The sequence below is a fragment of the Pseudophryne corroboree genome, chromosome 12 (genome assembly GCF_028390025.1).
Source record: "Pseudophryne corroboree isolate aPseCor3 chromosome 12, aPseCor3.hap2, whole genome shotgun sequence".
NCBI classification, from domain to species: Eukaryota; Metazoa; Chordata; class Amphibia; order Anura; family Myobatrachidae; genus Pseudophryne; species Pseudophryne corroboree.
The window spans coordinates 26849984-26862762 of NC_086455.1; the positions used below are offsets into that span (position 1 = coordinate 26849984).

The 12779-nt window shown below is 44.1% G+C and overlaps 1 protein-coding gene across 2 annotated transcripts in view; it reads right to left on the reverse strand.

Moving 5' to 3' along the window:
* SYNE2 (spectrin repeat containing nuclear envelope protein 2) overlaps positions 1–12779 on the reverse strand; it is a 447442-nt gene that overhangs the window by 295997 nt on the left and 138666 nt on the right. For both annotated transcript variants that reach the window (XM_063947243.1, XM_063947242.1), the window contains exons 23-27: positions 9625–9694; positions 7363–7457; positions 6481–6604; positions 2425–2582; positions 1730–1877 (exon numbers count right to left, since the gene is read on the reverse strand). In XM_063947243.1, the coding sequence (XP_063803313.1) occupies positions 1730–1877; positions 2425–2582; positions 6481–6604; positions 7363–7457; positions 9625–9694 (595 nt within the window). The remainder of the gene's footprint in view (positions 1–1729; positions 1878–2424; positions 2583–6480; positions 6605–7362; positions 7458–9624; positions 9695–12779) is intronic.

The following is a 12779-nucleotide window of genomic DNA, read 5'->3' on the forward strand; positions in this document are numbered from 1 at the left end:
GGAACACAAATGAAAATCAATTTGCTTGTATGTGGTGCTATTTACATTTAGCAGTGTTTTGTCTCCACTGTCAATCAGATCAGAGCTGTCATATATATAGTATATTGCATAAAATGACAGGATCTGACTGCATATTATGGGCAACACCCTGTGTCTTTTTTTTGAAGGTCTGATACATCTCCCACTTACAAAGAATATATCTGCCCTAGTCTCACCAAGTTATTTAATAGGGCCACCATGTACCAGCTATTTAGTCCCCATTGACAAATCTGGTAATTAGTATGCCAGAAGGTTTCCAAACTATCCATGTCACAAGAAAATGGAATACACACATGAAAGTGCCGTAGCTACAGAAATATCTTCATTCAAGAAGGCTATGTGGACTTCCATATTTGGTAATGTACAGTATTGGACAATGGATATTAAGGAATACACACGATATGCCAGCGGATAGGCTGAAGGCGGTCATATGACTGACACCAGAATCCTGATGCAGAGAATCCCGCTTACCCTTACCCTACTAACCATAACGATCCCTTCCCGCAGTCTGACCTGAACCCCAACCTTCCACCCCCCCTCCCTTCCCGCAGTATAACCCTAACCCTCCCAGGTGGTGCATAAACCTAACCCCCCTCTCCGCAGCCTAACCCCAACCCTCCCTTCCCCACAGCCTAACCCTAACCTGCCCCTGGGGGTGTCTATTCCTAATCTCCTTGCCACACAGCCTAAACCTAACCATCCCGCCGCAGCCTAAACCTAACCTATAACGCCCCCCTCCCCCACGGCTTACTGCTGAGGAATCCTGGCAGATCGGTATTCCGATTACGCGGATCCAGAACGCCGGAATCATGAACAGATCCCGATGTGAAAGTCTGAGGATCAGGCTTATGTACAATAGCAATGTGTGTTTTTAAATTTATATTTGTGTATATTATACATGCAGTGAGCTCCAGGATGACATTTAAAAGCACTTTAAAAATATGTCTATTTCCTTTGTATGTATATGATGGTGCTATAAGAGGCGAATGTATAATAATATTTCTGCTGCAGGGCTTTACTGTACAGTACCTCTGTAAAGATGTTAGTACGCTTATAAACTAGCCATTTAGGGCCACTGTTTTGGTCTGTGTATCAAAATGCCCTTATCTCCTTCCAAAGCTCTTTAACAACACACAGTAGGTGGAATGACCTAGCATCAAGTGTTTTCTTTGGGGGCATGGCTGGAATAAAAGCCATCAAAAATGACAAGGCATGAAAAGAGGAGAAAGACACCTTAAGTTTGGATGGAGCTTTTACAAAGGATACTATCAAAACTATGGGGGAGATGATGTATCAAACAGGGTAAAGAGTGGAGAAATGGACCAGTAGATAAGTTGTCCACAGCAATAAATAAGCTACTACTATAGAATGTACTTTGTAAATGCTACCTGAAACCTGATTGGTTACTACAGTATAAGCAACTTCCACTTGTCCACTCTTTTACTGCTTCACATATCTCCCCTAGTGTGAAACATATGCTTTCCATGTACTAGACAGCTAAATTGATACCAGATTACGGTGTCCGAAAATTCTTTGTCGTGCCATACATCGGATTGTGAAGCATTTGTCATAAAACTATCTAATTCTAACAATTTAATTTATAGATCACTGTGTATATTGGATTAGACAACGGAGTTACGGAACATTTTGCTCAAAAGTGAAATAAAAAAATGAAACCATAAATACTGACCTTAAGTTTGTCATATATCATGTCAATGTTGGCGACAGTGAATCTTTCCATTTCGGGGACTGACGTTCGCCTACTTGACTCACATAGACTAGATACTTCCTGCTCGATGGGCAAAAGGACGTCTATCGTGACATTCAGAGATTGAAGCCTAAACAAACAGAACAGATTATTAAAATACACTTTTGCAGTAATGAACACCAATCTCCTACAGTGTGATGAGATCTTTCAAAGTACTTGAAAACCTAACACTGTAGAATAAAAATATTTGCCAATTCTGCATACTTTAAAACTGGATTATGGTTAATCAAATGTGGCTACACAGGTAGTGATCTTTTTGAAGAACAGAGAGCGCCAAACATAATAATGACTGTCCAAGATGTCCACACCAGTGGGTGTGACCCATATGTAGGATCCTAATTGATTTTCATACTATACAGCATCTGTCAGACTTTTTAATGACCCCTATCACCACAACGTTGGGGTTAATCATCTGACACAGAAATGTAGACAGTAATTGCATTATGATGTGACTGTCCTGTATGACCACTAACTACCTGGATTACTGGAAGCTACTATACCCACACTTAGCCAAAATGCTTACAGATTTGATTGCTCAATGGTGTCTGCTTGGTTACTCTTACAATACATCATCCATGGTGGTTTGCTATCCTGATATGCAAGTCCTTTCTACAAACCTGACTTTAATTTCTTCAGTAACAGTTTCCAGGTCAGACTGAAGGGCAGATCTCTGTTCAGAAAACGTCTTCCTTTCAATGCCGTGCTGAAGAAGCTCCAACTTTTGTGACATAGCCTCAAACTCTGACCAGCTTTTGTCTGCCTGGGCCTGTAAAATCTAGAAGACATGTTGAAATGTATAAGTCATTTTATGAACTGAAATGAAAATATTACTTGCCTAGTCAGCAAGAGAAGCAAAGAGAAATGTATCTGGTAACAGAAGAAGCAATTAGAATTTTCATAATAACGGTCACTCATAATAATCATAGTAAACATCACTGGCTTAATTATGCATTAAAAGGGTCACAAAACATAAGAAAACCGTTGGTCCAAAATAAAAAAGCACACACCAGTTCTGCTAAATCACTCCTGTGTGTCCACTCACAACAGCCCGCTACCCCTTTCTCTCTTCACTATCTCCACAACTGCTCATCCCTTCTCCTGCAAAAATGTCTGTGAGCTGGAAACAATCAAATTACTGTGATTGTTGGTGTTCAACCTCTGCCTGAAGAATAGACTAGATTTCAATTAATGTTCCTTGCACTAAGCTACATGAGATGTAGTCATAATGTTGACTTTCATAATGTCAACACCATATTGTAGACAGTTATGATGTCGACGCTGTTAAAATCTCAATATTGCACATACCGACACCTGTTGACATTGTGCATAGACCAGTAGCGGAGGGTTAGTGTTAGGTTGCGTGAGGCAAGGTTAGGGTTAGGCTACATGAGGGGAGGTTAGAGTCAGGCACTAGGCAGAGGATTAGTAATACTCACCGCTTGAAACCATCAGGACGTCACCAGCGGAACCTGAAGACACCACTGGCGCCACAGGACCCGCCATACCAGGTAAGTCACCACTAGACCACCAGGGACGTTTTGTCGAAATTTCATCAGTGTCAAACATGATGAATGTCGATAAAATATACCACACCCCTCTACCTAGCTATAAATAATCATATGTACCTTGCTGGTAGATCCAGGCTGGTACAGGAGTGGGTTTGAGGTTTTCATCAACATTTCTGATTTTGTTTAAGTACAAATCAGGATATTAAGGGATATATTCAATTTAAGTCGGATCCGACCTGGGCTATTCAAAGCAATCTCAGATGGTGGAGAGCTGCGGGCAGAGGGGGAGAGCAGCACCGGAGGAGACGGGGGGAGACGAGGGGAGAGCCGCGAGCAGACGGGGGAGCGCAGCGCTACAGCAGCAGGCAGCGTGGCCGGAGGATGCAACAGCCACCGCTCACTGCAGCATCCACCCGGCTCCAGCAAGCGAGGTCCCACTTGCTGGAGCCGGGTGGACGCTGCAGTGAGCGGCGGCTGTGACATCCTACGGCCACGCTGCCCGCTACTGTAGCGCTGCGCTCCCCTGTCTGCCTGCAGCTCTCCCCCGTCTCCTCCAGCGCTGCTCTCCCTCTCTGCCCGCAACTCTCCCGTCTCCTCCTCGTCTCCTCCGGCACTGCTCTCCCCCTCTGCCCATGGCTCTCCCGTCTCCTCCTCATCTCCTCCGGCGCTGCTTTTGCCCCTCTGCCCACGGCTCTCCCGTCTCCTCCGGCGCTGCTCTCCCCCTCTGCCCACGGCTCTCCCGTCTCCTCCGGCGCTGCATTTGCCCCTCTGCCCACGGCTCTCCCGTCTCCTCCTCGTCTCCTCCGGTGCTGCTCTCCCGTCTCCTCCTCGTCTCCTGCGGCGCTGCATTTGCCCCTCTGCCCGCGGCTCTCTTGTTCCCACCTCGTCTCCTCCGGCGCTGCTCTCCCCCTCTGTCCACGGCTCTCCCCCCATCTGTGCTCCTGCATCTCACTTCGACTTTTTTTAAAGTCAAATTGAGATGGTCAAAAAGGCCGTTTTTGACACAAGCACGTGATCGGCAGCTATTCCGCCGATCCACGTGCTTTTCGACAAATAATTTGGAGTTATATTGAATAGGTCGGAACCCCTTCTGACCTAAAAAAGTCGAAAACTGCAGTCTTTTCGACAGACCGCAGCTTTCGACTTCAATTGAATATACCCCTAAAGTGGAAAATGAAAAGTGATTTACTAACAATGTTACAATATTATAGCGCCTTCCCATCACTGCATTGCCACTGATCCCATAAATAAGGCTGCTAACCGGTTCTCCCGGAGATCTTGAAACAGGTCTTTAAACAGGCAGCAGCCGGGACTCATGTGAGCCACATATTGCTATCTGCCCTTACCTCAATGACGCTGAAACCTTTTAAACCTCCATTTCTGTAACCGATGTCTGTGGTCGCCTATGTTCTGATCGCCTAGACTGCACATGATGACCATGACCCTATAGTAAGAAGCTGAATAAACAGCCTTCCAAATAAATGAGCCTCTTATTATTCCTTTGTATCCATAATATACACGGCAGCAGTGAGAATGAAGTAACACCTGACTACGTCTGCAGGCAGGAACATGCAGACAGACATCAATAATTCATATATTGACTACTTCTGCCTTTTTATCCATGTTTCTAACCTCTGCTGTCCACCCCTGACTTCTCTTTGCTGTGCCCATGGATCCTTAGTGAAACTACAAGTCCTAGTATGTCTGCACAGCCAGAGATTAACAGCACATGATTGGATTTGTAGTTCCGCAAAAGCATGAGGGCATACAGTTTTATGGGACCCATGTAATGGGAGCTGAGCCAGGGCTTAAATGGGTGTGGATTCACAAGCTGTGGGTGCGCAGTTGCAGTTTACAGGCTCAGTAACCTTCAAAAGGATCCAGTGGCAGATCTGGCACGGCGCATGCGCATAACCAGTGTTGGGGGCTGCGCATGCGCAAGGTTCCGGCTTCTACGGACTGCATCAGCAGCAGTTTATAGAAGCCAGCAAGGGCTGATGATGAGACAGGGAGTGGCTTCCTACTGGAAGCCAGCTCTCTGCAATTCACAGCACAGTCTGGCATCCAAGAGGGAGGAAACACCTCCCAACTGCCTGTAGTGTCTGTGACTGACAGGTAGAACTTCCAATAGGAAGTCACTACCAGTCACAGTGAAGCCAGGGCAGTCCTGGGCTGCAACTGGCTCACTGAGGTGGCAGATGTCACTTGGGGTGACTGCAGCCCTGCAGCCCATAGGTAAAATCTGCCATTGAAAGGGTCATATAATACTCTTATGGGGAGATGTATGAAGCAGTGAAAAGAGTGGAGAAGTGAGCAAGTGGAGAAGTTGCCCATGGTAACCAATTGGCATCTACCTATCATATTATAGAATGTCCTTGATAAATACTACCTCAAAGTTGATTGATTGCCATGGACAACTACTCTACTGGTCCAGTTCTCTATTCATTCCACTGCTTCATATCTCTCTCCCTGTATCTAAATAGTATGTTAAATTAATACATTTAATAAAAGAGACAAATATCTGTAATAACATATCAGCATGGCTTGCATGCATTACATGCTATGACAAACAAATATGACAGTACGCAGGAACGAGCTGCGGACGGCAAGTGAAGGTTCTGGGGGCTGCCTGTTGCCCATTGCTGGTTTAGAGGTAGGGGCTAGGAAGGGGTGTAGTATGGTATGCCGGCGGCCGGGCTCCCGGCGACCAGCATATTGGCACCGGGAGCCCGACCGCCGGCATACCGACAGCGTGGCGAGAGCAAATGAGCCCCTTGCGGGCACGGTGGCGCGCTACGCGCACCACGCTATTTATTCTCCCTCCAGGGGGGTCGTGGACCCCCACGAGGGAGAATATTTGTCGGTATGCCGGGTGTCGGGATCCCGGCGCCTGTATACTGTGCGCCGGGATCCCGACATTCGGCATACTGAAGACCACCCCTAGGAAGCAGAGGACAAAGGTGTACTGAATAGAGACTGATCTGCCACAGAAATGTCTTCATAAACATAAAACAGACAACAGCGTCACCTTTATTTCTGTTGGGTGCAGGGAAGTAAAAAAAAAGTCAGGATAGTGTCCCTTTAAGTGGAGAGGAACAGGCAACAGAAAGATTTATTATGATGCTGATAAACACAAGGGGAACCTCCCTGGCAGATCAGACTTACCTGCAGCTCACGGCTTCTAAGCTGAAGTTGTTTTATATCCTGAGCTTCTGTTGGGCTTTCACCGACAAGTTTCTCTATTGAGTGTTGAATGAACTGTTCTAGATTACTTTTCCTGTCATCATATCTGAATAAAACACACACAGAAACAAAATTTGCCTTAAAATGCTCGGTACTGAATTCTATTTAACATCCGGACACTATGGCGCTATGAATAGATCACAAATTAAAGTAAACCTGAGTACAAGTCATTAGACATTCTAACCTCATACTGCAAACCCTAATGGATATCACCTGCAAACACTAAGGGGCCTATTTATCAACGAGTGAGAAAACTTGTTGCATATGAAAAAAATGCTGCTCCGGCCAATCAGCTCCCAACTGTCATTTTTCAAACACATGACTGATTGGCCGGAGCACCATCATACGCAACATGTTTTATCATTCACAACGTGTTTTATCACTCGCTGATAAATGAGCACACAGAGAGTTGATTGTAGATTTTGCAAAAGGAAATATGAGAAAATTCTACTGGCATCTAATTTACCTCATAGTACAAAGATGTTTTACAAAAATAAATAAATAGGTGATCATTGGTATGAGCATATTACATATTAAACACATTGGTGCAAGAAAATATGTAAATTGCCACAGACGTGGAGGCCAACCTGCCCGTGTGACAACAGCTATCACTTTCACCTTCTAAAACTCATGACACTCATTCACATTATTTTTGTGCTTAATTGTCACATAACCTGCGTAATATCTGTAACTCTGGCATATCTATGTGAGCAAATTAAATCACCTATTATATGTGACTTAAATGTAAATATTATTGGGTAAATCAGTGAAACATTGGCTATAGATAAATACAATTATAGTCACCTCTGCAGCATCATGGGTAGAGATGAGTCATCATCCTCATTGTCTTCCGGTGTGTAATTCCCCCTGGCCTGATACACACTGCACGGTTCTGACACCTGAACACACCACACACAGGTCATAGTGAGATTCATTAATGTTTTCAAATTCCATCATGTTTGCCAGATTTCTATGCTGTTTTTATTCCTCAAGAGACACCTCTAGTCTACCACGATGTAGAACAACGTAATTGCTGTGTCTGAATAGCCCTGCTACTGTACACCAACTAGAACATGACTGGTGTCCACACCTAGACATAAGTAATAACCCCTTACCTCTGTTACATATCTCTTCCCACAGAATATTAATGGCATTTTTGAAGAACAAGGGGCCGGTTCTGAGTCGCATACAAAGTGGCTGTGGTTGCAGGCAGCCAGATTTAGGGTCTATTCATGAAGCAGTGAAAAGGGTGGAGAAGGGAGCCAGTGGAGAAGTTGCTCATAGCAACCAATCAGCTTTCAAGTAACATTTATCATTTGTATACAATAAAATGATACAGAGCAGCTGATTGGTTGCCATGGGCAACTTCTCCACTGGCTTACTTCTCCACACTTTTTACTGCTTCATGAATAGACCCCTTACTACCTGCTAATCAGTGGCGTCACAAGGGGGGTGCGCGGGGTGCGGCCCGCTCCCGGGTGTCACCCGCCGAGGGGTGACACCAAAATTCCGGCTCCTGCAGAGTGACAGAAGCCGAGTGCTGCACTGTTATATTATGTGCAGCACTCGGCTCCTGTCACTTTGTAGGAGCCAGCACTGCAGGGACAGCACCTCCCGAGAGTCAGCCCTCACCTCCCACACCCCCCAGTGAGAAAAAAAAACGGGTGTCGGTACGCGAAGCCCCGCCCCTCCGCAAAGCCCCACCCCCTTTGCGTGCCTGCATTGGTTTAAAAACGGGTTCCGCCTGCAAAGCCCCGCCCCTCTATTTAAGCCCAGCCCATTCCCGCGGAGCCCCGCCCCCTTTACCATCGCTGCCGCACCGGGTGTCACAGAGGTGAGTGACGCCTCTGCTGCTAATGTAGGATTCTGATCACCTAATGCCAGGGTCTGTGTTCTGCCCAGTGACTTTACACCAGCTGCCGCAACATTCATCGTTACTATCGGCACTTGTGCCACCCTAATGTTTGGTGCAAGAGACCCATCAGATACAGGCTTCCCTTCCCTGTATGTAGGAATCAGAAGCACATTGAGCAGGATACACTCCTATAATACTCCCACTGTCGCACTGTCGCCACCCACTTCCCACCTCGAAAAGGCCCACAGACCCATCCAACTCAGAATCAGCCCCGAAGAGTACAGCACGGGAAAAGTGCCGGCCGCATCCCATACTGGTGAACACCACCACTCTATCACCACCTCATCTTCCATCACGCTTTTATCACACAATGATTTCCTAACACCAGTGGATCCCAAACTCCTCATCAAGGTGTACTAACAGTCCAGGTTTTAAGGATATCTATGTTTGAGCACAGGTGGATCAATTAGTACTTCAGTCAATTTGATTTAACCATCTGTGCTCAAGCACTGATATCCTTAAAAGCTGATCTGTTAGGATGCCTTGAGGAAGGTGATAACGCCCCAGCCAATCAGCTCCAATATGTAAATTGACAATTAGGAGCTGATTGGCTGGTGCGTTATCCCCTTCAGCTTATCACTGCTGTATCCCTTCTCCAGGCTTAATACACCTGACCCTGAGTTTGGGTAGAACTGCCTAATGCCATTATGAAAATTTTGGCACACAGACTTATACACATAGATATATAGGATAGATGAGATAGATAGATAGATAGATAGATAGATAGATAGATAGATAGATAGATAGATAGATAGATAGATAATGCATGCCTCATGAATCGAGCTGCCAGTATTTTCTTTCTCATCATACTATAGTTACAATACCATACAATACCACAAATTCTCTCTTCTTCAGAGAGTATAAAAAATATTTATAATACATTAATTTTGATTCGTTGTTATGTCACACTTCCATTTTTAAGATTGGTTTTATTTTCATATTTTTAAATGTTGTAAGTCTTTTTTTTATGTATTTACATTTTATCTTCAGTCTTGTGTCTGCAATCTGTCCCGAACTAAGGTTGACTAAAGGAATTGTGTAGCACGAAACAGTCAGGTGAAGTTATATATATATATATATATATATATATATATATATATATATACACACATGAGTTTCAAGGAAAAATAGATACTTTCCATGCTCTTTACCTCCTGTGAAGACGATGTTCCATTAAGATTGCAGGTACTGGACTTCTTTCCATTTTCACTCAAAGCAACACTGCAAAAAGTGTTACAAGTAATAGCATTAATAGCAGTAATAGCATTATTAATGTCCGTCTTTATAAGAAAATGCAGTATTATATTGATTAAATTAAAGCTGCACCACCACCAAGGGGGGTATTTATCAAAGCTTGGAGAGCGAGACAATCAGCTCATAACTGTCATTTTCAAACACAGCCTGTAAAATGTAAGGCAGAAGCTGACTGGCCAGTACTTTAAGGGGTCTATTCATGAAGCAGTGAAAAGTGTGCAGAAGTGAGCCAGTGGAGAAGTTGCCCGTGGCAACCAATCAGTGTTGAGGTAACATAATTTGCATACTTAACAATTGTACGGAGCAGCGGATTGGTTGCCATGGGCAACTTCTCCACACTTTTCACTGCTTCATGAATAGATCCCTAAGTCTCACAATTTTATCAATCTTAGGGGTCTATTCATGAAGCAGTGACAAGTGTGAAGTTGCCCAAGGCAACCAATCAGCACTGAAGTAACATTTATAATTTATATACTGTACAATTGTGCGGAGCAGCTGATCCACAGAATAGAAAAATAATAATAGAAAAAACTTCACCACAGGCTCCCTTCTCCACTCATTTCACTGCTTCATGAATAGACCCCTATGAGCTTTACTACATATACCCCCACCCCATTCTCCCTAGGGAGGGAGCGGAGCTTTATTGTTCTGACACTATCCCTAGTACCTGCTCTCTGCAGTCTTTTTAGCCAGTCTCTGCGGACAGTCTCACAGCTGGGCTATGTGACTTACTGGAGGGGTGTGTGAGTGATAGGAGCAATGAGATGTTAAAATCATAGATTTTGTTGTTTCCCATTGGTCCTCCCTACTGCTACCCCGTTCTGCAGTTATTTTAGCACAGTGGATGTTTTTTGGCTGTGGTGCAGTGGTAAATGTGAAACAGTATACAGGTAATTATAACTGAATATATTTGTATTTCTTCTAAAGCCATAAACATTTTTAATAGATGTTTCTGGTGAATAAGATTAGTGTTCTCCCATGTCTGAAAGTTTTGTTGAAAAGTTAATGGTAAACAGATTGAGTACTCTAACTTTCTCCAAGATAATTGGCCACAAGGGGCATCATTAAATTCGATTAACATTAACCAAGCAAGTTGTTTATGCACAGTGCATATATTCTTATATGTGTTGATTAATATTTATGGAAAAGTAAAGTGAAAACAGACAGTAATTGTAAATCAATTTTGCTATCTCTGCCCATTGCGGAGTAAGGTGTTGAAATGTTAATCTAATATGGGATGGCTTTTGTACAAAGATCGCTTTACTAACTGATATTTCCTGAAAACATGCCAAGCTTTCAAAGCATTTATTTCTCGTATATTGCGCCTCTCTAATATACCAGACACAGCGCCCCCTCTCTAATGCATAAGAAATAGCTTCTCTTGCATACAAGAAAACAAAATAAAACCTTTGCTTAAATATGCATACAAAAGCATAATACATTTTCAAAACTGAGGGAGGAGGGATGTGAAGGGGGAGGAGCCAGCTGTGCAGACAATGCTAATTTTAGATTGTGCCACACCTCCGGTTGCAAGCTTCACACCCCTACTGTATAGGAGTCCAGTGTCCCCTAGTGGATGAAAGAGAAATATGTCTAAGCAACAAGGAAAGCACCAATCAGCATCAGCGGTGCACATGGAAACAGCCAATTACAACGCACTTACGCCTCTCCCACTGCCTATTTCAGAAATCTATTTCTGCCTGTTCCATTTGTGAACTGCAATTTTAGGGTGGCTAAACAGACAATATTGCAAGCCAGTTTATTATCAAAGCATATTCTACCAAGACAAAGGGTCCTCCCTGTATTGCCATATTCACAAAGTAGAACAACTGGGATGTGACACTGTCATCCACGCACATCTTCACTAAGTTCTACACAGTCCACGCAGGCTGCACTGTCTTAGTAGGCTCTTCAACATTATAGCGTTCCTGCTCTCTTTGGTTATGCGTTCCCCAGTGCAATATAGGGGAGATTTATCAAACCTTGGAGAGAGATATAGTACCATTCAATCAGCTCCTAACTGCCATGTTACAAGCTGTGTTTGAAAAATGACAGTTGGGGGCTGATTGGTTGGTAGTTTATCTCTCTCCACGCTTTGATAGATCTCCACCCTAAATGAGAAAATAGGATTTTTGCTGATGACTATACTTAAGGTGGGTACACATTGGCCGATATATCGGGCATTCTCTTGAACGGCCGATATATCGCAGATCCGTCGGCCAGTATGTACGGGCGATAGGTCTGTGAACTCCGTCGTTCACAGACATATCGCGTCGGCCCAGCAGCACAGCCGATGGGCAATATATCTACCGATATATTGGCGCGTCACTGTGTGTTTACGGGCGGTCGGACGACCGCCGTACACATGCTGTGGCAGCCGGCGGTGATTGACAGCTGAACTGGGCGGGCGTGTGTACACACACGCCCAGTTCATGACGGCCAGTGTGTACGCTCAACACACTGCCCGATCCGTCCAAAGATATATCTGCCGATCAATTGATCGGCAGATATATCTATCAGTGTGTACCCACCTTTAGATTTTGCCCTGATTTATACTTGGGACTAAGCTGATACCTAGGATAAGGTCTGCAAGAGGAAGACTCAACCTTTCCTTACTTGGTATCACAGCTTCTGGATGTAGGATGAGGTTCATACCTGATCATTCCTATGTGCCCCTGTCTACCACATGAGAAAAGACCTGCAACTGATAGCCAAAAGGATCACACCTAGCTCAGTTATGAAGATTAAGTAAAACAATGGGACAAAAGACTGTCTGGGTCAAGACAGAGATGTATGAACGCCAATGTCCCATCTCACTGGCAAACGGTTTAAAGCAAGGATATGTCAAAGGGCTGTCATTATATATAATAACATGTATAGAAAATATTCACTACTTAATATTTCTCAAATAGCTTCTACGTCCCCAAAAAAGAAGCCAAAATAAATCTTATTACAATAGATTTAGGACGAGCACCGCTCCCCTTGTAAATGTTTCAGTAGATGAAATATTGATTATTCTATGCAATAAAAACTATTTACGGTGCAACATAAG